At 32.7% G+C, this 26904-nt stretch overlaps 2 protein-coding genes and 1 long non-coding RNA gene across 6 annotated transcripts; all 3 read left to right on the forward strand.

Annotated features, from left to right (window-relative positions):
* The first annotated feature begins 767 nt into the window (after positions 1-767).
* LOC107914107 (tubby-like F-box protein 8) lies at positions 768-4890 on the forward strand. Of its 3 annotated transcripts, none has more exons than XM_016842861.2 (5): positions 768-945; positions 1828-2269; positions 2450-2537; positions 3660-3792; positions 3884-4890. In XM_016842861.2, exons 2-5 carry the CDS (start codon positions 1922-1924, stop codon positions 4587-4589), a joined length of 1275 nt encoding a protein of 424 aa, XP_016698350.2. In that variant the 5' UTR covers positions 768-945; positions 1828-1921; the 3' UTR covers positions 4590-4890.
* A 6658-nt stretch (positions 4891-11548) lies between these two features.
* LOC107914106 (uncharacterized) lies at positions 11549-16316 on the forward strand. Its single transcript, XR_001688701.2, has 2 exons — positions 11549-12047; positions 13318-16316. It is a non-coding gene; the product is annotated as an uncharacterized lncRNA (long non-coding RNA).
* Positions 16317-18032: 1716 nt separating this feature from the next.
* LOC107914105 (uncharacterized) lies at positions 18033-22689 on the forward strand. Of its 2 annotated transcripts, XR_005927302.1 has the most exons (3): positions 18157-18313; positions 19711-20870; positions 22275-22689. XR_005927302.1 is itself a non-coding variant. In XM_041114132.1 (2 exons), the coding sequence occupies exon 2, from the start codon at positions 19969-19971 to the stop codon at positions 20656-20658; it is 690 nt and encodes a 229-aa protein (XP_040970066.1). In that variant the 5' UTR covers positions 18033-18313; positions 19711-19968; the 3' UTR covers positions 20659-21018. The 2 variants fall into 2 exon arrangements, 1 of the variants encoding a protein (XP_040970066.1); XM_041114132.1 differs by lacking the exon at positions 22275-22689 and having other exon boundaries at positions 18033-18313; positions 19711-21018.
* The last annotated feature ends 4215 nt before the right edge of the window (positions 22690-26904 follow it).

The following is a 26904-nucleotide window of genomic DNA, read 5'->3' on the forward strand; positions in this document are numbered from 1 at the left end:
GTTTTTATATATTTTATATGATTTTTTTACATTTTTAATAATATAATATATATAATATTCAATAAAATGATACATGGTGTGTTTTACTAGTGCAACGTGGCCGATCAACGTCGATCAATATCAAAAGTGTATTTAATATTTTAATATTTAATATTATAATTTTCTATTTTTAAAATTTAAAATTAATATTTTTATTTTAAATAAACTTAATTGCTAGATAATATTTTTTTCATTGGTCAAAGTTGCTTAACAATTTTTTTAACGCCTGTTACAAAATGGATCAAAAATAGAGAAAATTGATACTTTAGGTATCAAATTGGGATAAAAAGTTTATTAAACTGAGAAAATGGGTATACTTAGAGATTTAATCATGAATTAAACTAACAAAAAACTTAACAATCCAATGACTTAAATAAAAAATTTTAAACAATTCATTACTTAAATGAAAATTTTTAAATAATTTAATGCCCATTTTATAACTTTTTGAATAATTTAATGATTATTTTGTAACTCTTTAAATTTAAAAAATAAAAATTAAACTTATTAATAATTTAATGACATTAAACATAGTTTTTCTTATTTAAATAATGGTTAGTTTGATTTGTTATTTTTCTCCAATATGTTACCATCTAATATCATAGGTGTAATATATGTAATTTTAAATTAAATTTTAATTAAACATTTATTATTATTAATAATAGATATTAATATTTATAAAATAATTTGTATTATAAAAAAGAAAAATAAGCTCGTAATAAAAACAATTTATGTTGGTCATTTTCTTTTTCATTTATTTTATGAATTTTTGAAAAAGTTAGTTTGGTGAACCAGATTTAAGAAGGATTTGGAGTCCATGGCTTTTGTTTTTCAACACAGAGAGAAAGCGCGTGTGGTAAAAGTCGTTTGAGGATCTGACACTGAAAAGAGAAGAACGAAGTAATGATGGTGAGCTCTGCTTGATTGTGATTTTCATTTTTCCTTGTTAGATCTCAAATTTCTCTTTGTTTTTTTTGTTTGTTTGTTTCTCGAGAAAAAAAACTATTTTCCTTTCGAGAAGGGAAAAGGAACTTCCTGCTTCTTTTGAGTTCTTGAAGTCTCTTCATTGTATTATTATTCCAAAAGTTTCAAGACCTGATTTCTTTTCTCTTAACTTTTTTTCTTTTGCTTCCGGTGATTTGACTCATTCTTCCACCGCCTTTTTTCTTATTCAATAATTTGCTTCTCGGTGCTAAAAAAACGCTATAGTCACTCTTCTGTTCATTTCTGATTTTTTCGTGGTTTTCGTAAAATTTGGCGTGTTAATCATTAAATTCGAGTTTTTATATTTTCTTCGTTTTTGCTTCGTCAACGTTCTCAGATGAAAAGAGTAGTTGACCTTTGCTTAAATTTAAGCTCTTCTTAGCTACAGTTGATGGAGGTTAGATTTTATTCTAACTTTGACGAATTTTAGTGTTTATTTTTAAGGATTAAGAAATGTAATCTTGGTTTTTCTTTTACTTTTGTATTTATAGATTCGTAATTTGAAGACTTTATAGGAAAAGAGGATGTTTAGATTTTCAATTACGAGTAACTATGAACCTTTTACAATTTTTTTTGTGAGATTAGGGTTTTTAAAACCCCGCCAAAAATATAGTTTCTGATTTAGGTATTTTAGTTGCTTTTTTTTGGGTCCATTTTGATTGAGCCTTTTCTTTTTTTGAGAATCTTCTTTACTTGCTTTGTGATTTTCCCTCTATTTCTTTTTTTCCCTTTTTCTTACTTTTTTATCAATAGTATTCTTAGTTTCGAATTTGTAAAATTTAAGCTGCTTTTGCTTTGATTTTGCAGTTCCTGCATGCGTGTGGATGATCTATAGCCTCCATTTTAGCGAAACATAGTTATAATTTAAGTTTTGGGGGTTCTTTGTTAGTGCCAAAAATAAATGTCGTTCCGAAGTATGGTTAACGATGTGAGGGATGCTTTGGGGAGCTTATCTAGGCGTAGTTTGGAGGTGAGATTTCCTGGTCATCATAAGGGAAAATCTAATGGTTCAGTGCTTGAATTGAATGATGAGCCCATGGTTATCCAGAATAGCCGCTGGGCGAGCCTTCCGCCAGAGCTGTTGCGTGATGTGATCAAGAGATTGGAAGCGAGTGAGAGCAACTGGCCTGCTCGCAAGCATGTTGTTGCTTGTGCTGCAGTATGCAGGTCATGGAGGGAAATGTGCAAAGAAATTGTTAGATGTCCCGAGTTCTCCGGGAAAATCACCTTTCCAGTTTCTCTGAAGCAGGTAATATCTCTAATTAATAATGATCTTTTGTCTTGCATATAATTAATTGATTAGTAATGTGTTTATGAGGGTTCTTGATCGGTATAAGCGAATGTTTGCATGTGTATTATATTATCCAGTTGAATTTCCGATTATATACAGTGGTGACTGACGAAGTGTTCTTTTGTTAATCAACCACAGCCTGGGTCAAGGGATGGAACCATTCAATGCTTCATTAAGAGAGACAAATCTAATTTAACTTATCACCTTTTCCTTTGCCTTAGTCCTGGTAAGCTACTCGATCAGCCTCGCCCTTAAATTCTTTGGCTTGGTCTTGAGACCTTGACTTTCCTTTGGTGTTTGTATCTGTATCTTGGGTGCCCCTGGGCAATACTACTGATTAACTTTTATGGTTTTACCACTAATATTCTATGGTGACAAGTATAACTCTATGTGGTTAAATAATGTTTGTTTGTCTGTTATTATCTTGTTTCTTAAGATGCTAATATAGCTGCAAAAAGCATCCTACAACTGCAGTACTAATTTTTTGACTCCTATCTTTTTCCCTTTGTTGGCATAAATTCATCTTCTAGCTGTTGGGGTAAATACTTCTTGATTATCAGTAAGTTGAAAGTTGAGACCTTGTCAGTCTGCTTTCATTTGATTTTCTTGTTGATTCCTCCGGTCTAGCTAAGTTTTAACTGTTTTGACAAGACAATCTTTTCTACTAATGACTCTAAACTTCACTTTTGTCAAATTTGAGCCACTTGATTCAGAAGTTGAGAGCCTGTTGAGAAAAAAACATTATTTTCATCTTATTGTGATGAAATCTCCCCAAATACTCGTTTGCTACAGCTCCTGTTATTTCTTTTGGCAAATGCATGATTTCTTTCTGCAAGTTAGACAGTTTGGTTCCAAGTATAAGTGTAATCTGGCTATGAGTAGATTTTCTGTTGTCATCCTATATGAACTGTGGGTCAGCTCTGTTATGCAAATAGAATTCTCATCTTCAAGTTTGTAGTTTATAGCTGGTTGTTTACTTCAAACTTTTAAAAAATCCATGTATACATTGAACCGGGTTCAAATGTCATTCTCTGCTGGAATAAGCTGAACCTTTACATGGATCTCTGTGCAACTTAAATAATGTCTTGTTGGTCATCTTTGCTTCATTGTGGCCTGGGATCATTATCATTGGTATATATATATATTCTTTAATTTCCCTGCTGCTAGGTGAATAATTTCTCTGATTTTGTTTCCTTAATTCTAACTAGCTGTAGATAGCAATTTATCATGGCTTTAGCTGTCTGGTGTACTATTCTGACCGGCTTGCCTATGGAGAACAATTTCTTGCTTTCAATTTACCATTTGTAATTGCGTATCTGACCTTAATCTTCTATATTTCTCATTGCAGCTTTGCTTGTTGAAAATGGGAAGTTTCTTCTTTCTGCAAAACGGACCCGTAGAACTACTTGCACAGAGTATGTAATCTCTATGGATGCAGATAACATATCCAGATCTAGCAGCACATACATTGGAAAACTCAGGTGGGATATCTAATTCCTAAATAATCTATCTATCTACTTGCAGCGAATGCACTCTTATCCCACTTTTTATATGTAATTTTTGCAACTTCAGGTCCAACTTTCTTGGTACCAAATTCATAATTTATGACACGCAACCTCCATACAACAATGCTCAGCTTTCACCACCTGGCCGAAGCCGAAGGTTCTATTCGAAAAAAGTCTCCCCAAAGGTTCCTACCGGTAGCTACAACATTGCTCAGGTTTCATATGAGCTAAATGTCCTAGGTACTAGGGGACCTCGTAGGATGCATTGCAGTATGTACTCAATTCCTGCCTCAGCTGTTGAGCCAGGTGGCATTGTCCCTGGTCAACCGGAGCTTATCCCTCGATCCCTTGAAGACTCATTTAGGAGCATCTCTTTCTCAAAGTCAATTGACAACTCATCCGAGTTTAGTAGTGCCAGATTCTCAGACATTGTTGGAACCCGTGATGAAGAGGATGAAGGGAAGGATAGGCCATTGATACTGAGGAACAAAGCACCAAGATGGCATGAACAGTTACAATGTTGGTGCCTGAACTTCCGGGGACGTGTAACCGTTGCATCTGTGAAGAATTTTCAGCTGATTGCTGCAAACCAACCAGCAGCCGGAGCGCCAACACCATCGCAGCCAGCCCAATCAGACCACGACAAGATAATTCTCCAGTTTGGTAAAGTTGGGAAGGACATGTTTACCATGGATTACAGATATCCACTGTCAGCATTTCAGGCATTTGCCATCTGCCTGAGCAGCTTTGACACCAAATTGGCATGTGAATAGATGAAAAAAGTGACAAATGTTGAGCAAATACAACATTTAGCTCGGTATTAAGTCTCTTTTTACTTTCTAGAAATTGATAGGATGGGGTGTTGCATGCAGTGTTATTGTACAATTGGCAGCCAGAAACTGGCAAAAAGGACACGAAAACATTTGTTCACCTTTCTTTCCATTTTCTCTTCCTCGTTGCATTTTCATTTTGTCTCTTTTGGGATAGATTGCTGTATTCTGTTGTTTCAGTCTTTGAAAATTATGTGAAAACAACAGTTGAGAGTCGGAAGTAAAAGTCTAGTACGTTCATGGATGCACCGTTTTATTTAAGATGTTATCCTGCTCATCAGAATAAATTAATTTTATATTATTAATAGGAGGGTCGCAGGAGAAAAGATTCCCATCGCATAGTGCAGTCCAAATTCCATGCATGTCTTTTTTATGCTGTCGGCCTCTTCTTTTGAATTGAAACCTGGTGGCAGCAAAGCATTAGTTAGGAAAATTCTTGTACTCAGATCAGACGCCAAAACATATTCCTTCTGACAACAAAAACTTCCACTCACGTATTATCATGTTCCTCCCTATAATTACCAGGTCCGACTTATATCCTATGTGTTGGTATTTTGATTGAGTGGTAGACAATGACGACAGATTTTGACATGTTTGTATATATCTATTTCCAGTGTTTGTTGGTGTATGTATTGTATTGTACTGTTGCATTTGTTTTGGAATCAAAATTGGGCAATAGGTATAACTATTCCTTTTTGCAGGCTTTAAGGTGTCTGACGACCATACTACCAAGAGTGGGTCCTTTGTTTTTGTTTTCATTATTTTAACAACTTTCATAATTTTCTTTTTTATAATGATTTTGGTTTCAAACACATATTTTCTTTTCGGAAATGCAAACTTAAAGACATCATTGAAGTACACAATGCCAAACAGCAGTAGTAGTATAGGGAAAACAATGAAACATCACACAAATTTTCCAACCCAAACGCATAACTTTTTACTTCTCCATTTAATTTCGTCTCTTTTAGCTCTTATATTTGTATTTTTTTATCAAATCACTTAAAAAATAATATAAAATTAACATTTGTTAACTTTGTTGATGTGACACACTCGTGAATTGTCACATAGATGATATGTCATCATTTAATTAATTTTTTAATTTAAAAAAATTAAAAATAATTTTTAAAATAAATTTAATTATTTGTAATTTTAAAAAATATTTTTTAAATTTTTTAAATTAAAAAAAGTTAATTAAATCCTGGTATATTATCCACATTTGTAAAATTGAAAAACTTTAATTTTTTTCATCTATTTTTGGGTGATTTGCCAAAAAAATACAAATTTAAAAACAAAAAAAAATTAATAATTAAATATTTCTTTATAAAATTTAAAATTCAAATAATTCATTATAAATTTAATAATTCCTATGTATAAACAATATGATTCAAATTAAATTACGACCACAATTAATTACGGTGGTAATAATGGCGAGAAACAATTTTTAAAAGTCGAATTACAGAATTGAATTGAAATTTGATGATGTATTTTATTCACAATATATCATGCTAAAAAGTTGGTTGAAGGTTGAATAAGAAAATATTAATAAAAATCATTCTAGGCATATTTTATTTTATTTATAAAAGAAATTGTATGTGATATATGATATTTAAATATTTAACCATTGAATTTATGTTAAATTTGTACCATTTAATAAAGTTGAAGAATTCTTGTGTGTTGGCCTGATTACTGGGGTATTCATCGCCCTGAGTGTGGTTTGAGTTTAAGTCGCATTACTGTTAGGGCTTTGTCCTCCTCTTGTAATTCACCAAAAATACAAAAGCTCAAAATTAGTTATTAATTCCTATATTATATATATCCAAACAATAGTAGTTAAATCTATTTATTAAATTTCATTTTTAGTCTTAACTATGCATAAAATTGTAACTTCAGTTCACACTATCTAATTTTATTATTCTTAGGTCATATATTTTTTAAGTTTTGAATTTCAATTTTGACACGAAAGTTGTGAATCCATTAAATATTTTTTTTGGGGAGTAAGTAGTTTATAATCTCACATGCGTGACATGTGATTTGTACATTTAATATTTTAATTAATTTTAAAAAATAATGTATTTCTAATTATTGTAATTAGTATAAATTATTTTTATTTAATATGTTGAAAAACAATTAAAATATATTAGTTTTTAACAATTCAAATATTACAATAATAATAATAATTTCAAATCATATTAAACCATTTTTACCATATGGACAATATATATTTACTTCATATAATTAATAAAAAAATTATTCAAAATAATAAATAATAAAAATTATAAATATATTTAATCATTCAAACATAGTACTAATAAAAAAAAATTCTAATCACAGTGTAAACTATAAAAGAATGATATAACGTACATTATACTATTCACTATTCACTATTTAGTTTTTATTTTTTATTAGTTAATAAATTCACTATAATAATATCCTATATAATATATAATTAATATTATATAAATATATTTTTATATTTTTTATACATTAAATAAAATATTATTATATCAACAATTAAAATTAAAGTAATATAAATTTTATTTTTTACTTATTAATGGAAATATAATATTTTAAATATAAAGTAATTCAATATTAAATTTAAATTATTTATTGTATACAATATTATGTAATAAAAATGTCCTAATTGGGGTAAGAATTATTATTTATAGGTATGATAAATTTTAATATGAAGTATTTATTTAATCAAATTAAAATTCTTATTTGTAAATGTGATAAATCTCATAAATAAAAAATAAAATGACAAGTTCAATAATATAATGAATAACAAATGTTATATTGATCGGTTCAAAAGTTTCTCGAAATTTGTAATTATAGGCAGAGATTATAGAATATGAAAATAGTAAGGTAACATGATATGTTTGCCGCATGAAAATTTTGAAATAACAAAACTTAATTAATTTAAAATTCAGGGACAAATTTAGGATTTTACTCAAAGGAGGACAAAACTTTTAAATCTAGACGACCTTTTTTTTAACGTAAAAAAGAGACAATTCTTCCCGAATAATTTTTTTCTTATCCAACAAATTAAAAGCATGAACGATTTAACTGTAACAAAATTAAAAGCAAAAATCACATTATATAAAATTAAATATTTCTTTCCAATACACAGAAAAAGAATAACTAATACTATAATAAAAAATTCACAAATATCATTATAATTCAAAAAATTAAATTTAAAACACTTGGCCTTAGTCCCATTTCTCAATACTAGACAGCCTAAATTGCACCCTCCGCTTTTTCATAAGAACGAATTCATCAATGATAGAATCTATTAAAAATTCTCGAGCTATCTATTTTTCAATGTATGCCACCAAGTAAGTTAAAAAAAATCATTATCCATTTTGTTGCAAAACATTGTCTTCACAATTTTCATGGCTGAAAATGCTCGTTTAATTGTTGCAGTAAACACGAGAAGGGTTGGCACAAGACGAATAATTCTATCAAGAAGAGGATAAATACTTGACTTATTTGTCTTAGCTAGCACTTGACACAACTTGTCAACTGTAGAAGTTTTCTGTAGCTCCGTGCTTTGATGAGCATCGAGTTAAAAATGCTCCAATTGAATCTTCATGTGTAGCTTTTCTTGTTTCTTAAAATCGTCCAGATAAAAATCATTTATAAGCTTGCAGATATCTTCCACCTGAAAAGCTTTGTAATTATCGCGTAGATCCAAAGCGGAGCTAAGAACAAGTAACTCTACTACCTCATCATTAAAGCGAGAATTTATTTTTGTTAACAATGAATCGGTACTAGCAATGAATATATCAAACCGACAGTGATGCTCAATAGTGAGGTTATCTCTTTAGATGCCAGTATGAGTATGGGCCAAATTAATTAATTTTAAAATTTGGCTTTAAAGTCTATATTAGGCCTCTAAATTTAGTCATTCAAAGCCCATCATACATTAATATTTGATTATTATTATTATTAAAGTTATATAATTAAAAACAAAAGAAATATTTTATTAATATAAAGTATTACCTTATGGCTTAAAATGGCGAATTTTATAAATACAATTTGATCAAGGGGGACAAATGTTATACAATGTGGACACTAAATCTAAAATACATAATAATTTATATATAATTCGAAAATATAAAAATTCTAAGCCCCCTCGATCCATCCTTGTTAACATCCATCACTCCCTTGTCTATGTGGTATAGTTAAGATTATAGTGCCTTCGAAATGTTAACTATTCAATTTAGTCTCTTTTAACTTTTATTTAAACGTAACAATTGCAATTTTGACCCCTTTTTTTAAAGTTTAAAAATCAATTTAAGTCATTTTGATACAATTTTTTTAGCTTTGGCTCTCCAAAAGTTTTTTGTTTTATCTTAGCATCAATCACATAACTCTTGGCTTTGGCCCTACATGTATTAAAATTGGCCAAATTAAGATATATGAACTAAACAAACAACTTATACATAGTAATAAGGATTAATGGTAGAATTTAACCTTAATAAAAAAGTGTTTTGTTAAAATTTTTTGATGTTATTCCTAAACTACCCATGAAACCCTCCCTCAAACCCTTTAAGTAGAATGATATAATCATGTTCATACCAACCTTTTTTAATTATTGCAATAATAATGATGCAAGTTAAACCAAAACTTATTTAGCATTAAAAATAATTATTAATACAGGAAATTGGGTGACCTCTGATAATAAAAAATTTTTGAAACTTCGCAATGAGCTGGGTTTGTAGTGTGAATGGAAAATGATATATGTAAGAATGTAATATTTTTTTGAAAATTGTGGAAGAAAATAGAATTGTTTTGCACTCAAGTTAAATTTTTAAGCGTACAACATAATACTCTTACAATTAGAAAAAAAGAATTATTGGCAAAAATGTGAGATTAAAATGTATATATATTTAAAAATTACCTTTATAGATTAATTGATGATCAAAATCTACATTAAATGCATAATTATTATTTACGGTAAATAAATTTTTAAAGTTTACACTTACAAATATAAATACAAATCCCGAACCAGTAGAATCAAATTATTATAGTAAAGTTAGATATAAATATAAATATATCTAAATAAATATAATCAAATTATTACAGTATAAATAGACAAAAAATTGAAAAAAATTCAAAACAAGCCAATTAATCAAACTAAAGCTCACATATAACATTAGCACATAGTGAGATTTTAAAACCCATTTGGGTAAAAAAATATTATGTATTGTCAATGAATTGGTCAATTCAATAATGTTTTTGATCGGTATTGTTTTGGTTACTTCTCATGAATAATTTTTTTAATTAGTATAATAACACATTTAATCATTAATACATTCTATCACATTAATTCAACAAATTTATCATCACCATCATCATCATCTTTCTTTTTACACATAACCATTTTTTCGTTTTATTTTATTAAAAGCCATCAATTATTTTTTAAAAGAACAAAGTCCATACCCTTCATTCTCCTCTCTTGTTTTTTTATAATCACTGTTACAACGGATTTGTTTGAATATCCAAAACTAGAAATCAAGCCCCTTGAGATCTTTTAAACCCATCACCTCCTTGATTTTGGCCTATCACTCTTCGAATTTCTCAAAAATTGCTTCAACGCTAAGTTTTTGGTTTGACCCGAAGCCTTTGGGATTCGATTAAGGATTGTGGTGAGTTCAAGTTGGTGTGGGTGATTTGATTAGGTCAAGTTGGCTTCCACTTGTTAATGTTTTTTGATTTTTTTTCTACCATCGGAATAAATTTTCTATGATGGGGCCGACAGTGGTACCATTACCCCTTTTTTTTTTGAAAATAATTACTAATTTTATTTTGGGTTTAAAAGAAATTTAACAAATAATAAATTTTATTTGATGAAAATTTAAATAAATTAAAACTTAAATGACATGTTACATATTAATTGATTTTCTTAATCTACATGTCAGTTCTTGATTGGTTAGACTTGCTACATAATTAAAAAAAGAAAATATGTTTATGGACTAAATTTATAAAATCTATAACTATGGATTGTTAAATTTGTTGAATTATTTAAATTTATGACTAGAATTATAGAAACTATAAGTATTGAGAACTAAATGCATTGTTGTATCAATTAGAAAAGGTCATGCCATTATTTTGGTTAACGATTTATGAAGAGTGACCAAAACAAAATCACTAAAAACATTAGTGATGAAATTGAAAATTTTTATAATTTGATGACCTAAAAAGAAATATATTGATAGTTGGGTGATTAATGATATAGTTTACCCTGAAATACATATATATTGTTATAAGTGTAAGCGAATCATTAGTTACTAAACTATAGGTAAGTTTTTGCTTTGGTCACTTTATTAAAAAAGATTACAATTTAGTCGTTGAACTGTTCAAAATTTTTCATTTGTGTCAATGAACTATTCAAAAGTTTTTATTTAAGTTACTAGGCTATTAATTTTTTTTAAAGTTTCATTAGCGAGTTCCAAGCAACGATTCGACAATCGATATGATGGACCAATACCTATTAACGAGTAGAAGAACATACCTTAAGTCCAATTCGATTTGACGATTAGTGTTGAAGATTGAAGAAAAAAATTGTCTAAATTTTAGTTTGCAGATTTGTGACATACTAAGTTATTTCATAAAAAAAATTAAATGTAGAAGAGAAAAGGAAAGAAAGCTTTCGATTAATGCAAGCAATATGAACAAGATAAGCCTTATAGCATCAATTTTAACAGTATAGTGATTTAAATAAAAACTTTTAAATAATTTAATAACTAAATTATAACTTTTTAATTAAGTGACCAAAATAAAAACTTATCTATAGATTAGTCAGAGTGTATTTTGCCCTTCTTAAAAAGTTTTATTTCTTATCTCTGCCATTATTATTGGACAATGGCCTTTACAAACTTATACCTGGGCTTGATCCAGCTCATTACTCATTAAATTTTCAGCCTACTTCATCTTTTCTGTTTTCTCTTTGCTTTCTTCCTCAGAAACCCTAATATTTATTGCTTTGCTGTTAGTTTCAAGGCCTGTTGCATCTCTCCATATTCTTAGAAAAAAAAAAAACTGTTTTGGTTAACACACCGCTGCCTCCATCTCCACCACTGCCTTCTCATTGGCACAATATACACAGCATTCATATACACGTTTATATTAGTGGTGTTATGTATATTGTCAGGTACTTGAAGAACAACCCCGAGCATTAAAATACCACAAAGCTGTGAGATCTCAGGGCTTTCATTTCTTTTTATCACTTTTAGAAAATACCCATTTTTGTATTTGACTCCCAAAGCCATTTCTTTTAGTTGAGATGAAGGCGCGGTTAAAAAAAATGCTATCTTGATGTACATGCAAGCTAGAAACCTTTATCTGACTTGCTAGTTTTGGTTTTATTTTTTGTTTTTGCGTGCAGATTTTGTTGTAATGGTAAGTTTTCATTACTTTCTTTTTATTTTTATTTTTTTTGGGGGGGGGTTATAAACATGTTTTTGAACTTTAAATTTTGGTTTAGTGGATTTTGCCCAATGATGGAAAACTCATTGAATGGAGCAGTTCGACTGATTTTCGCTTTAGAGCATTTACTATCATCATCTGTTGTTCAATTCCTCTTCCTCTTCCTGTTCCTCTCCTTCTGTTTCTCTATCCTTTCTGGTTCCTGTCGATAACTCTCCCCTCCTCTTTCCCTGTTCTCTTTCTCTATTCTTTCTATCTATAATTCTATTTATCTTCTTATTGGCACAAATGATGGTTGATAAATTCTCTTAATGAAAACCAGTTTGTTAATACTGTCAATGACCAGATATAGCTATGAGATCTGAGGGCTTTGTTGAACATTTTGATTGTCGGATTATCATTCTGTTTTTTTTTCTCATGTGATTTGCATCTTGATTATACTCATGCGTACCCTTAGCTGAACGCATTGTTATTAGCGGTTTTCTGCAATGGGATTGTATTTTTGGCTGTTAATTGGCCCTTATTAGCTCCAGTACAGTATGGAATTGTAATGCTATCGAATAGTTGTATGATTTCATTGGATATGTTGTATGAGTGTTTAGTTTCATTAATTTTATGAACTATGTCAATCTCACTGGCAATGTCATACTTGAAATTAGTCTTTTGTTGCTAGATGAAGCTTCATTTCCTTCTTGATGCTCTTATTGCGTCTATTTCATCAGTTATTGTATCCTCTTCTTCTTTAGTTGCTAATTTGAAACCATTAAACATTTAATTGTCTGAGAAAATATTGTGAACCCTTTTCTGGTTTAATCCCAACTGTTATTTGTAAATACGTTACCTTCCTAGTGATTCACTATGGTTCTAGTCAATATTTCACTGCTTTTGATACCATCTGTGTGACATATGCTTAATGAATTTCAAAGGTTTTGGCATGTGCCCAATGGTGAGAAGAAGATGATACATATGGTAGTTCTTTTGCCACTTAGTCTTGTTCTTGTTTACCTTTTTCACCGAGCTCTGAAGATATTGATTGGAATAGAAGTCATGGGTATCACCATTGTTGAATTATGTTACTAAAGTTATATTTCTTTCTTTGAAATATATCTTCCTTTATTGTTGTTATAGGACTTTTAGGGTATCTGAAGCTTGATTAGAGCCTTGGTGACCATTGTATCTTTTGCTTTCTCAGTATATAATCTTGTAGTAAATCATAGTTTCTTCTTTCAATGATGTTATGTAGGGTTTTAGAAACCTGTGCCTTGGGTTTCATCGAGACTTATTGCTGCTTTTGCCCCATGATGGAAAACTCATTTTTGATTGAATGGTTCTGGTTTTCTATTCTTCTCTGGCTTTTGCACTCCACCTCCTTTCACTCTCTCTCTCTCTCTCTCTCTCTCTCTCTCTCACAGATGGTCTTTATACTGGCTGTGTATTGGATGGTTTTCCAACACACACACACGCTATATCTTTCTATCTATATCTATATAGACATTTCTTTGGTGGTTAGGTGGTGTATGAAAAGCCATTGAAGGATGTGTTTACAGTGAAACTGTACATGATGTTGGCATAGCCATGAGGTCTGAGGGCTCTTTTTATGTGCACTTCCAGTGCATTTTGGAGGCAGATGTGTTCGGCCAACAGATGCTAATTTAGTTCGAATAGAACTGTATAAGGAGTTTGTATTTTTGACTTCTGGCATTAACAAATGCCATGTACAGTGCTGAACTATAAATATGTGTGTGCATATTTTTCACTTTCTATGAGTGTATTTTTAGTGAGCAATCTTAGAGATACCTTATATTTTATATTATGAATGTATTTAAGCAGAATGCATCAGAGAAATGCAGACATGGTGTTTCTGGTTGATTAAATCTCTATTTATATGTATATTTAATCTTTGCTGTATTGAGTCGGGTTTTCTGTGGTTTTATTTGATAGTACATGTGTATATTTATCACCCTTTTTTTCTTCTATGAGCATATTTGGCGTCGAGATCACATTCCCTAAACATGCTTTGATGTTTATTGTTATTAGCCTGCCCTGCCCAATGATGAATACTTGTATAGGCTTAGAGGTGCCCACGTCATTGTTATTAGCCTCCATCCTCTCTACCATTTGTTATCTCTAGTTCTGGCTTTTTCTTCTTTTTCTTTTTCTCACTTCTTTGTCGCAGTCGTTATTGTTGTTATTATTATTACTATTATTTTTATTATGATTTGTTAGTCCTTTTGACTATTGATGGCAATGGCAGTAGAGGATGTGGAAAGGTTATCAATGAAACTAAATAGTCTCACCATTGATGAAGTTCTTAGAACTATTGACTTCTGACCTCTGAGGGCATTGCAGATTCTGTCACTATATGATATCTGAAGATGAAATGAAATGTTTTGATTTTCATTGCTGAAGAGTTTGTTTTTGGGCATTGACAGGAGAAGTAACAGAAAATGTACTTGCTTTCTAATGTCCTATACTAGACTAGAGGTGAATGTTATCTGTTGAAATTAATGCATGATCACCCTACATATGCTCACCTGTGTAGCAATGTTGGCATATCTGTTTTGTTGCATCTAATCTTATTATAATAATTTTTATAAATTTATTTTCTTAAAAGTACTTTTTATTGGATTTGTTGTCAATGAGATCAAACTCTTTCTTGTTCGACCTCAACTAGTATTTTCTATGCTCATTACCTGGTAATACTTGAGAAAGCATGTAATCTCGGTGATTCATTTTGGTTCTATTCAATCTTTCACTTCTTTTTATTCCTTAACAATTTCAAATGCTTTGACATGTGGCTAATTATGATACGGAGGGTATTTTGCTTTATTTGAACTATATCCTCCCTTTAAATTGTTTTTATAGGCTGTTCAGGGTTTTCGAAGCTCGCTTAGAGCCTTTTCTGACAGTTGTGCTTTTTGCTGGCTCAGTATATTCTCTTTTAGTAGATCATAGTGCTTTCTCTCGTGATGTTATGTAGGATTTTAGAAATGTCTTGGTTTCATCTAGACCTGCTGCCATTATTTTGCCCAATGATGGAAAACTCAATTTTGATTGGATTGTTCTTGTTTCGATTCATCTTTGGCTTTTGCACTCCACCTCCTTTCACTCTCTCTCTCTCTCTCTCTCTCTCTCTCTTCACCACACATGTTATCTCCATCGGCAATATATTGGGTAAATTTCCCACACGCATATATATATACATACATATATAGATTTCTTTGGTGGTCAGGTGGTGTGCTAAAAGCTATTGATGAAGATGATTACAGTGAAAAGTACATGATCTTGACATAGCTATGAGTTCTGAGGGCAGTCATTTTAGTTGCAATTTAAGATAGTTGTCAAAGGAAGGTGTCTTTAATCATCCCCCAAAAAGATGGTAATTTAGTCTGTGTAATGCGTGTATATATTTGAGCTTCTGGCATTAATAAATGCTGTGTGAAGTGCTGAACTATAAAGTCGTGCTTGTGTAGTCTATACCTGTTCCCTCGATTGTACTTTTCCTTGCAGTGTTATCTTGCTTATGCTTGTTTTATAAATGTATCATAGTCATTGAAATTTTTATTAATGCATCAGAGAAATTGCAAACTTTAGTATTTATGGTTGATAAATGTCTATGCGTTAGAGCATTGTCCATTCTTTTTATTTTTCTGTTTCTCTTGTCCTTGTTGCTGGCATTGGTAGTAGAGGATTTGGAAAGGTTATCAATGAAATTAAATAGCACAGCATCGCTGATGAATTGTTTAGAGTCATGGAATTCTGACCTTTGAGAGCATTGCAGGTTCACTGTATTTGAAGATGAAATGTTTTGGTTTTAATTTTAGCATCTCTCCAATTGTCTGTGGTATTGAATCATTCTACCACGTGTGTAGAGATTTGTTTTGTGGTCAGGTGGTGTGTGAAAAGTGAATGCGTTTACATGATGTTGACATAGCTATGAGTTCTCAGCGCACTTGTTGGTTGCAGTTTTTGGAGACTAGAAGATGCTAATTTAGTGGGAATAGAACTGTGTATAACTTGGGGTATTTAATAAATGCTGTATACAGTGCCCAACTATAAACAAATGCTCCTGTATTTTTCACTCACCTTTCTCCACGCTGTCTTTGAGATATATATGTAAGAAACCTAATTATTATATTATTACTATATCAATGTTTGGGCTTAAGCTGATAGAAGGCAGGTTGATCTCTTCCTAAACCAAATGTACAATGCGAAATGCAATTTAAAATATTGTTATTGATATCCTACCTTTTGCCTTTTCTATTATTAATGGTTTGTAACTTTGAATATAAAATGCAACTAGATTATGATGTCAAATAATGTATTATAATTTTATATAAAAATTAAATTAACCCTTAAAACGATAAAATTAGAAACTTCAATTATTATATGTCAAATAATATATTGATTTTATATTAAAATATAAAAAAATAAAAATATACTCATGAGACGGTAATATTTTGGTATTGATTAAAGAGGTAATTTAAAATTTATCATTATTGATTTTATATAAAACAAATAACGTTTTCATGTGTAACTTTTCTGTTTTATTCTAAAACAAAATCCATTTATCTATTAAGAATATGTTAAATTGGAAAATCTATGAAGAATTTTGTTTCAGTAGGAAATAAAAATAATGTTTTTATGTTTGAATACCAATTTAAATTTATTAATGCTTTTGAATAAGAGTAGTATTATTTGGGCAAAGATTAAAACTTTAAATGTATTATATGATTTAATTTTCCAGATTAGTTATTAGGATTAGTCTGATATATACTTTGAGAAATAAAAAAATATATTCTTATCTTTTTATTATCATGAGTCGATTGTGTATATAGATTTTTTAAATATTTTTTATTTAGAATAAATTATACTAATGTCATTTAATATTAAAATATTTAGTATTAAAATAATATTGTGCCATTATTGAAGTCGTCAAAAATAAAGAAAAATGAATTAGTAGAAAGTAGAGTTGTATATACAAAGATTATTGATAATTTTATTTCTTTAATAAAAAGGTAAAAAATAAATAAATAATGGAGGCTTATAATTAAAAGTGAAACAAAATAAAAATAAATAAGAAAATATGAGAAAACCAATGAAGAAAAACTATGTCAAAGTAAATTCTTCATTTGATTCAAGAGTTTGATCATTTATACAAATATGAATTTTAATGTTTTTTAATAAATTAGTTAATCGACTAGTAACCTAATATCTTATTATTTTCTCGATAATCAAGACAATCACCATTAAATACTTCGTTGTTAACAGACAACCTTACAACGATTGCTTGAGAATTTAATTTATCAATAGCTTTAAGAATGAAAGAAATCTAGTTTTAACAACAAATGTACAGACAATGTTTATTTAAGTTAAATTGCATGCCCCCATTACACAAATAATCATGCAATGCAATCATCACAAATATTATAAACCAATTGATCAAACAATTATCTAATTGAGAAAGTAATTATTCTAAGCTATCAAATACCGATCGAATATTTAACAAACTTGAATAAATGTAATTACACTAGAAGACATATGAATACTAAAGAGCAAAGAAATATTAAGAATAATTCAATCTTACAAACTTGTCAAATCAAAACTTCGAATGTACTTCAATTAGAAAAAAGAGTTTAGAAACTTATAAAACAACAAAATAAAACTAAGAACGATTAAGTCTAAGTCTCATTAATCTTAATATAATGATGTCTATTTGTAGGAAAAAAATTAATATAACAAAGAAAATACAAGAATACCAGGTTTTTCGATTATTTTTGTGTTAAATTTTCACGCGTTTTTTGATCGTATTCCTGACGTTTTTTGATCGTATTCCTGACATTTTTAATATTATAGACATTAAAACTTTATTCGATTATGTGAAATTTTAAAATAAAAGAATAATTTATTTGAAATCAAATTTATATTTAATAATCATTTTTATTAGATGAAATATATTATTTTTTTACTCTCGGCATAATTCTTTTTTACGCACTATTGTAATTAATCTTTTCCTTTTATTAAACTAAAATATTAATTTACTTATATATAAATTTCTGGGATTAAATTATAAAATTGTGAAGAATACAGGTGAAATTTTAACCTTTAATATTTGATAAGCATTATTGGGTAAAAACCTGAGAAGTAGAAGGAAAGACCAGACCACCTCTTAATTTTGTTCAGTGTCTATCTGTCTCAGATTCAATATTTTGTTCCAAGCGGGGGATGCATGTTTCAAGGTCAGTACACTTTTCTTTTATCCTCTTTTTCGCTGTTGATTCGTATTACTGCATGGAAGATCTGTTTGCTTTAAAATTCAATTTCAGATGGTTCAGAGAACTGCACATTTTTCTTTTTATTTTTTTAATTTAGTCCAGAACTTATTGAAATGCATCAGTTATTTTTTATTTTTCACTTTGGAAATTTACTTTCACTAATGCCATCAAAAGCATTTTTTTGGGGGTTAATCTGAAGAACAACTCTTTCTCTCTTTCTTCATATGGACATGGCTGCTTATGTAGTTAGGGCTTTTAATGAAGTTCAGTTTGGTTAAAACCACAAATCATAGCTAGATATTTGAGGGGTTTTTTTTTGCAAGCTTTGACCTTGCTTCCTTTGTCTCCTTGGCATATGATTTTTCATGTAATTGATTTATTAGCTGTAGTTTACAATAAAAAACTTGTGGTTTGTTGGGAGTAATACAAGTTAAAAATCGTTTTTTTTTTTAAAATTGCTTAATTTATTTTCTTGGTGACCATTTAATTCAACTTTCATGCGTTTTTGTTGGTTGCACTTTATCTGTTTCTTCTATCAATGTGAGCATCGTCTGTCTTCTTCAACTACTGCTGTCTGTTAGCAAGACTTGCCAATGTTCTGTTTCTTTTAATCCTAGCTTGCAATTTATTTGTGTTTCCTGGTAACCCTTAATGCTTCATTTTAGCAGTTTTCTTTTCTTTTCTTTTTGGAGTCATTGCCTCAGGTAGTTTCATTGATTTTCATTTTGAAACTCCATTGTTGTTTCTGCCAAACCTGTTCCAGTTGTCTTTTATTCCTTAAGGTGTGTGTATTGGCTTTTATGAAAATTATGAGCGTCACTACCATTTCACTCTGACAATAATGAATCTCAAGGGTTTTCCATAAAAGATCTCACGGGTTATAGATCTTTCAACTAGTGGAATTTTTTCTCTTTTCTGAAATTTATTGTAAAATGCTTTAGATGCGGCATGCTATTGATTTTCTTGGACTGAATATAAGATAATTGATTAAAGGTATAATGCAGCCTGGCTATTTACTTTTTAAATTACAATTTTCCATATTCGCTAAATAAAAGAGTTTCTTCTTATATGAATGCATTCTATTATTTGAATGGGGCTTTTTTTAATATTGTCTTGAATGTGTACTACATAATTGGGGTCACATACCACAGAAATCATTGGGCTGTGATTTTCTTCTATATTGACTACAGTATAGAAAAGTTTATGCCACTGCTTCTTCTGCTATTGCTGTCATTACTATTGTAATAGTGTCCTATATGGCGTGTTCCAATAGTTGCCAATTTGTTAGGACTTCCAATAAATACATATGCGGTTTACATTTGGTCTAATGGTATCTCCATGTATTATATCCTGTGTTGCAGTTTACCAATACAATAGCATAGGAGATCCTTACGGACATTTGTACCAGTTCAAAGCAAGATCGCTGCAATCTTATGCTAATACTACTAAAGCAGAATATCTTGTAAACAGAAGAGGAAAGGAAAATTTTGAGAAATGAAAATAGCCCTCTCTCTCCTTATAAACAGATTCTATTGTGGTTGTCAGACTGTGCATTTTTAGTGGAGAAAGAGACCAACAGAATACTGGGGTAAAAATTTTGACCACGGAGGAAAACCAAAATGGAAAAACAGATTAAAAAATTCCAAAACGAGGTATCTTTTGTATCAATTACCATAGCAACACTTATCATCACCTTCCTCTTCCTCCAAACCCCCAAAACATGCATCCCACCAAGTGCTCTCCAAAAGCCTCACTTGAGATTCCCCAACTCCACCTGTGACTCTACCCCTCGCCACTACCTTCCTCTTTCCAAGAAGAATGCCCGCCTCTGGTCCTCCAAATCTTGGATGACCCAGGTCTCTTCCTTTACTCAATTCTTCACTCAACTGTACCAAAATGGTCTCCTAAAGAACCACTCCAAAGTCCTGTGTGTCTCTGCTGGGGCTGGCCATGACGTCATGGCTCTATCCAAAATGGGTCTTAAGAATGTTATAGGTGTTGAACTGATAGAATCCTTGCCTTTGGTTAGCAGGGCCAATCCCCATAATCTTCCCTTCTTTGATGGGGCTTTTGATGTTGCCTTCACTGGTCATTTGATGGCGGCCTTGTATCCCTTGCGGAATGCAGAGGAGATGGAGAGGACTGTCAGAAACGGTGGAGTGTGTGTGGTGGTTGTGGATGAATGTGGTGAGGAGGAAGTCAAGGAGATTGTTAGGTTGTTTAGGAGGTCTCAGCTGCTCAGCTTTTCTGATGGTACCTTGAATGGAAGGAGAGTAACAAGAATAATAATGAGAAAAAAAAGCTTCTGATTAATCTTTTTTATACTGCAGTGATCTATATGTGTTCATTTCTGTATATTTGTTGGTTACAATATCGTAGTATTGTTGTTATGAATGGAAAAAAACTTGAATTCTGAATGCTGGTGATACAAACAGGTAGAAGCAGAACTGAAAAAAGCCTTGAAATTTGTTGAGAATCTTGAGATACCTCAGATACTTACATAGTCAGGTGAAAACTGAAGGTAGGCCTGGCAGGCTGATTTGTTTTAGGCAGTTTCTTGTACAATTAAATTTGTTATTCCCAAGGCTTTAAGTGTTCCAGTTGGTTTTGCCTGTGGTCTTTGATTCATGTTTTATATATTGAAATGATATGAAACTAGTTTCTGAAAACAATTGCTCCTATACAAATGTGCATGTATTTCCTTTAAAAATGTCAAGCATGGATGTCCTGAGGAAAGGTTGCAAAGATCTGCATTGATTTAAACTGTTTCTAGCTGGTGTTTTCCTTTGAATGAAAGTCATTGAACTGGTGTTTATGTTAATTAATGCAGTAATATTCAATCCACTAGGGATTGTGTAATTTGGGTAGCATATTGTAACTAAAGGAGAGTGAAAAAAGGCTTGGAAAGGTGCTGTAATTCATTGATTTTTTGAGTGGCAGTCCTTAATCCATGAAGATGCGTGTTAAGTTCAATGCTTTTGTTATCACAGATTGTCATTTTCAAGCAGCCAATTGTTCCCAATTCGGGCTGTCCAATTAAAGATGTAATTGCTAACACGAAAATATTCCAAATATTTGTTTATTCTGGACAAATTTTCCTTAAAGTGGAGCATTAGTTGATGTTTGAAGATGAATATTGCAGGAGCCTGTTCATATGTAACGGAAAAGTTACAGTGTATGGGATATTACATGCAATTTAAAACAAACTACAAACTTACTGATTTTACAGTGATGGACTGAAACTCACCTAAGGGTGAAGCCTTTGGATTCTGGGTTTTCTGGTTGTTTAAGAGTTGGAGTTTCATGGCTTGGTCAACAAGAACCTTTGATTTGGTAGCTTATTATAACTGTGAAAAGCTATTTAAACCTCCGTACTTTAAATCTAGAGCACAACACTTTGTTGAGCTATATTCAACCTGCTTCTTAATATCAAAAGCTCAGTTGAACTCTGCCGTAGGCAACATCTGTCTTAAGCTTTACTCAATTACTGCTCTACTCTAAGGAAGCCTCGCCTTGATCAACAAAGTGAAGTACTTGGCAGACTGAACACTTCTAGGTAACTAATAAGTGTTTGCAAGCTTCTGTTTACTTGATTTATTCTTATTTGTTGCATTTTGATTCCTAATTAGTTGCTTTAAAAGCAGAAATTATCATTGCCAGTTTGCTTTGTATTCCACTGTAAAGGGTATGATTATTGAGCATATTTTTGCATCTTGAAGTCCTTGGACTAACTTTTACTGTGCATGCTGTTTCCAGTAGAGGGATGATGATTGATTTTAGTGTTGGATGTGTATTGTTCAGAAATGACATCTTTTCTAACCCCACTCCATTTAGACTCCCTTAACAATAACTTGTATGACTATTGTTGAAGGAAAGATGAGGGACTAACTCCCTCTGCTTTATCCCATTTCTTGATAATATGCAGAGCAATTGCATGGGTGGTGGAACATAACATCTACAGACTCCAGAGGAAGCAAATTCAACTACCAAACGGGCTTGGAGGGGCTTCCAGAACAGAACACTCTGCTCCTTATAACTCCCCAGCGGCTGTATAAACTCCCATGATTGAATGCGTCTTGTTTTGAAGTTGAGCCAGGTCAGACTCCAATTGAGAAAAGCTTCTTCTTGTTGCACTAACTTTCATGAAGAATTTTATCCAAAAATCATAATATTTATATGTTTATTGAGGTACAACATTAAGTGTTAAAGCCGTGAACAATGCAAACCACAATGAGATTAAAATTTTCTCAGAAGTGAGAAGTCAACAGTATTGTCTGAGTGCAGACTCAAAGGTTATCATCAGTGTATAAATGGAAAAATACTAAATGCTAGCAATTTCATCTTTTTCTTGCTTTAAGTAATTTAATGACTATCACAATGAGTGAGACAAGAAATGCTGATCCTGCAAACATTAAGGGTTTATGCAGTTTGGTCTTTTTGGGCTTCTCCTCCATAGCTGGTCCCTCGATTGGACCTTTATCTTTGTCAGTGTCTATTTCAGGAGATGTTGTAATTCCATTTTCTTCACTATGTTCTTCCTCATCAGTTTCTTCTCCAATTTCATCCTCAATACTCTCAGTTTCATTTTCCTGATCTAATTCTTGTTTATCTGATTCATCTTCAAGTTGCTGCTCAGTGTCATCTTCCTTTGGCTCTTGATCAGGTCCAGGTTCCATTAAAGATTGCTCAGAAGTTAAATCTTCTGCTTGATCATCCTCATCTGCAATTCTTTTATCTTCATCTTGAATTGGTGGTAAACTTGGTAACTCTGATTGTTGAGTTGCTTGACCTGCTGTATCATCTGTTTCTTCTTCCCATGGCTCTTCCTCTACTTCTTCAACCTTATGAATCTCATCAGGAGGTTCCTTTTCTTGGGGTTCTTTGTTTGCTGCCACCTCTGTCAACTGTGGTTCAAGTTCAGTTACCTCAGGCTCCATTATTTCTGGTTCTGGAGATGCTTGTTGAGCAGCTGATGCAACCTTTTGTTCGGGGATTTTTTCTCGTGGTGTTTCCTTAACCGTATGAGTTTCCTCCACTGCTTCAACCTCGGGTTCTTCAGGTTCTGTTTGCATTACCTCTTCTTCAGCATTTTCGGGTTTGCCATGAATTGCATTTTCCACTTCCTTTGTTTCTTCTTTCTCAATCTTCGCTCCAATTTCTTCCTCTTTTTCAGACTCAGATTCTTCTGCTTCTTTCTCAAAACTAGTTTGGTTCCCAACCTCTTTACAAGCTTCAGCTTGTGATTGATCAATTTCATCAGTACTTTGAATCTTTCTCTCGACAGTCTTCTCCTTAGATACCTCTTCAAGTTCCTTATTTTCAACCAACTTTGGTTTTGGTACCTTTTCCTCAAGACTCTCCTCCTTGGTTGCCTTTCCAGGTTCCTTCTTCTCAACCAACTTTAGTTTTGGTACCTTTTCCTCAATACTCTCCCCTTTGGGTTCCTCTTCAGGTTCCTTAGTTTCAACCAGCCTTGATTTTGGTACATTTTCCTCAACATTCCCCTTCTTGGGTGCGTCTTCAGGTTCCTTCTTCTCAATCAACTTTGGTTTCCATACCTTCTTCTCAATACTCTCCACCTTAGGTATCTCTTCAAGTTCCTTCTTCTCAACTAACTTTGATTTTGGTACTTTTTCCTGAACCCTCTCCTCCTTGGGTGCCTCATTAGGTTTCTTCTTCTTAACCAAATTTGGTTTTGGTACCTTTTCCTCATCGGTCTCCACCTTGGGTACCTCCTTAGGCTCCTTCTCAACCAAATTTGGTTTTGATTCCTTTTCCTCAACACTCTCCCCCTTGGGTGCATCTTTAGGTTCCTTCTTCTCAATCAACTTCGGTTTTGGTAATTTCTTCTCAACACCCTCCACCTTGGGTATCTCTTCAGGTTCCTTTTTCTCAACCAACTTTGATTTTGGTACTTTTTTCTCAACAATCTCCCCCTTGGGTACCTCTTCAGGAACCAACTTTGATTTTGGTACTTTTTTCTCAACAGTCTCCACCTTGGGTACCTCTTCAGGTTCCTTCTTCTCAACCAACTTTGGTTTTGATACCTTTTCTTCAACACTCACCCCCTTGGATGCGTCCTTAGTTTCCTCCTCCTCGATTGACTTCGGTTTTGAAACCTTCTTCTCACCACTCTCCACCTTGGGTATCACTTCAAGTTCCTTCTTCTCGACCAACTTTGGTTTTGGTACCTTTTCCTCAACACTCTCCCCCTTCGATGCGTCTTTAGGTTCTTTCTTCTCGATCGAATTTTGTTTTGGTACCTTCTTCTCAACACTCTTCACCTTGTGTACCTCTTCAGGTTTTTTCTTCTCAACCAACTTTAGTTTTGCTACTTTTTCCTCAACATTCTCCTCTTGGGATTTCTCTTCAGGTTTCTCCACCTTGGGTACCTCCTTCTCAACCAACTTTGGTTTTGGTACCTTTTCCTCAACAATCTCCACCTTGGGTGTGTCTTCAGGTTCCTTTTTCTCGATCAACTTTGGTTTTGGTGCCTTCTTCTCAACACTCTCCACCTTGGGTACCTCTTCAAGTTTTTTCTTTTCAACCAACTTTGCTGCTTTTTCCTCAACACTCTCCCCCTTGGGTGCCTCTTCAAGTTTCTTCTTCTCTACCAACTTTGGTTCTGGTACCTTTTCCTCAACACTCTCCACCTTGGGTACCTCTTCAGGTTCCTTCTTCTCAACCAAATTTTGTTCTGGTACCTTTTCCCCAACACTCTCCACCTTGCGTACCTCTTCAGGTTCCTTCTCAACCAACTTTGATTTTGGTACCTTTTCCTCAACATTGTTCCCCTTACGTACTTCTTCAGATTCCTTCTTATCAACCAACTTTGATTTTGGTACCTTTTCCTGAACACTCTCCACCTTGGGTACCTCTTTTGGTTCCTTCTTCTCAGCCGACTTTGGTTTTGGTACCTGTTCCTCAATAGTCTCCTCCTTGGGTACCTCTTTAGGTTCATTGGTTTCAGTTTTAACCAACTTTGGTTTTGGCACCTTTTCCTTAACACTCTCCTCTTTGAGCATCTGTTCAGTTTCCTTATTTTTGACCAGCTTTGGTTTTGGCACCTTTTGCTCAACGTTTCCCTTCTTGGGTACCTTTTCAGGTTTCTTCTTTTCAGCCAACTTCAGTTTTGGTACCGTCTCAGCTTCAGCTTCAGCTTCAACCAACTTTGTTTTTGGCACCTTTTGCTCAGCACTTTCCTCCTTGGGTACCTCTTCATGTTTCTTGTTTTCAGCCAACATCAGTTTAGGTACCTTCTCTGCTTCAGCTTCAGCATGGACCAACTTTGGTTTTGGGACCTCTTGCTCAACACTTTCCACCTTGGGTACCTCTTCAGATTTCTTCGTTTCAGCCAACATCAGTTTTGGTACCTTCTCAGCTTCAGCTTTGACCAACTTTGGTTTTGGCAACTTTTGCTCAAAGGTTTCCTCCTTGGTTACCTCTTCAGGTTTCTTCTTTTCAAGCAATATCAATTTTGGTACCTTCTCAGCTTCAGCTTCGACCAACTTTGGTTTTGGCACCTTTTGCTCAACACTTTCCTCCTTGGCTACCTCTTCAAGTTTCTTCTTTGCAGCCATCATCTGTTTTGGTACCTTCTCAGGTTCAGCCTTCTTTTCGACCAACTTTGGTTTGGGCATCTTTTGCTGAACGCTTTCCTCGGTTACCTCTTTAGGATTCTTCTTTTCAGACAACATCAGTTTTGGTACTTTCTCAGCTTCAGCATCGACCAACTTTGGTTTTGGCACCTTTTGCTCAACACTTTTCTCCTTGGGTACCTCTTTAGGTTTCTTCTTTTCCGCCAACATCAGTTTTGGTACCTTCTCAGCTTCAGCTTTGACCAACTTTGGTTTTGGCAACTTTTGCTCAACGCTTTCCTCCTTGGGTAACTCTTCAGGTTTCTTCTTTTCAACCACTATCAATTGCGGTACCTTCTCTTCTTCAGCTTCGACCAACTGTGGTTTTGGTACCTTTTGCTCAACACTTTCCTCCTTGGGTACCTCCTCAAGTTTCTTCAGTTCAGCCATCATCTGTTTTGGTACCTTCTCAGCCTCAGCTTCCTTTTCGACCAACTTTGGTTTGGGCACCTTTTGCTCAATGCTGTCGTCCTTGGTTACCTCTTCAGGTTTCTTCTTTTCAGCCAACGTCAGTTTTGGTACCTTCTCAGCTTCAGCTTCAGCATCGACCAGCTTTGGTTTTGGGCCCTTTTGCTCAACGTTTTCCTCCATCTGTACCTCTTCATGTTTCTTCTTTTCAGCCAATTTCAGTTTTGGTACCTTCTCATCTTCAGCTGCAACTTCAGCCTCCTTTTCGATCAACTTCTGTTTTCGCACCTTTTGCTCAACGCTTTCCTCCTTGGTTACCTCTTCAGGTTTCTTCTTTTCTGCCAACATCAGTTTTGGTACTTTCTCGGTTTCAGCTTCTACCAACTTTAGTTTTGGCGCCTTTTGCTCAACGCTTTCCTCCATCTGTTCCTCTTCATGTTTCTTCTTTTCAGCTAATTTCAGTTTTGGTACCTTCTCATCTTCAGCTGCAACTTCAGCCTCCTTTTCGAC

This window comes from Gossypium hirsutum, chromosome A05 (genome assembly GCF_007990345.1).
Source record: "Gossypium hirsutum isolate 1008001.06 chromosome A05, Gossypium_hirsutum_v2.1, whole genome shotgun sequence".
Lineage (NCBI taxonomy): Eukaryota > Viridiplantae > Streptophyta > Magnoliopsida > Malvales > Malvaceae > Gossypium > Gossypium hirsutum.

Coding starts and splice junctions, on each gene's coding strand:
- LOC107914107 (XM_016842861.2), top strand. CDS start 1,922: ATGTCGTTCCGAAGTATGGTTAACGATGTGAGGGATGCTTTGGGGAGC. Junction 2,270..2,449: donor TTCCAGTTTCTCTGAAGCAG/GTAATATCTCTA, acceptor AATCAACCACAG/CCTGGGTCAAGGGATGGAAC. Junction 2,538..3,659: donor TTTCCTTTGCCTTAGTCCTG/GTAAGCTACTCG, acceptor TTCTCATTGCAG/CTTTGCTTGTTGAAAATGGG.
- LOC107914105 (XM_041114132.1), top strand. CDS start 19,969: ATGGAAAAACAGATTAAAAAATTCCAAAACGAGGTATCTTTTGTATCA.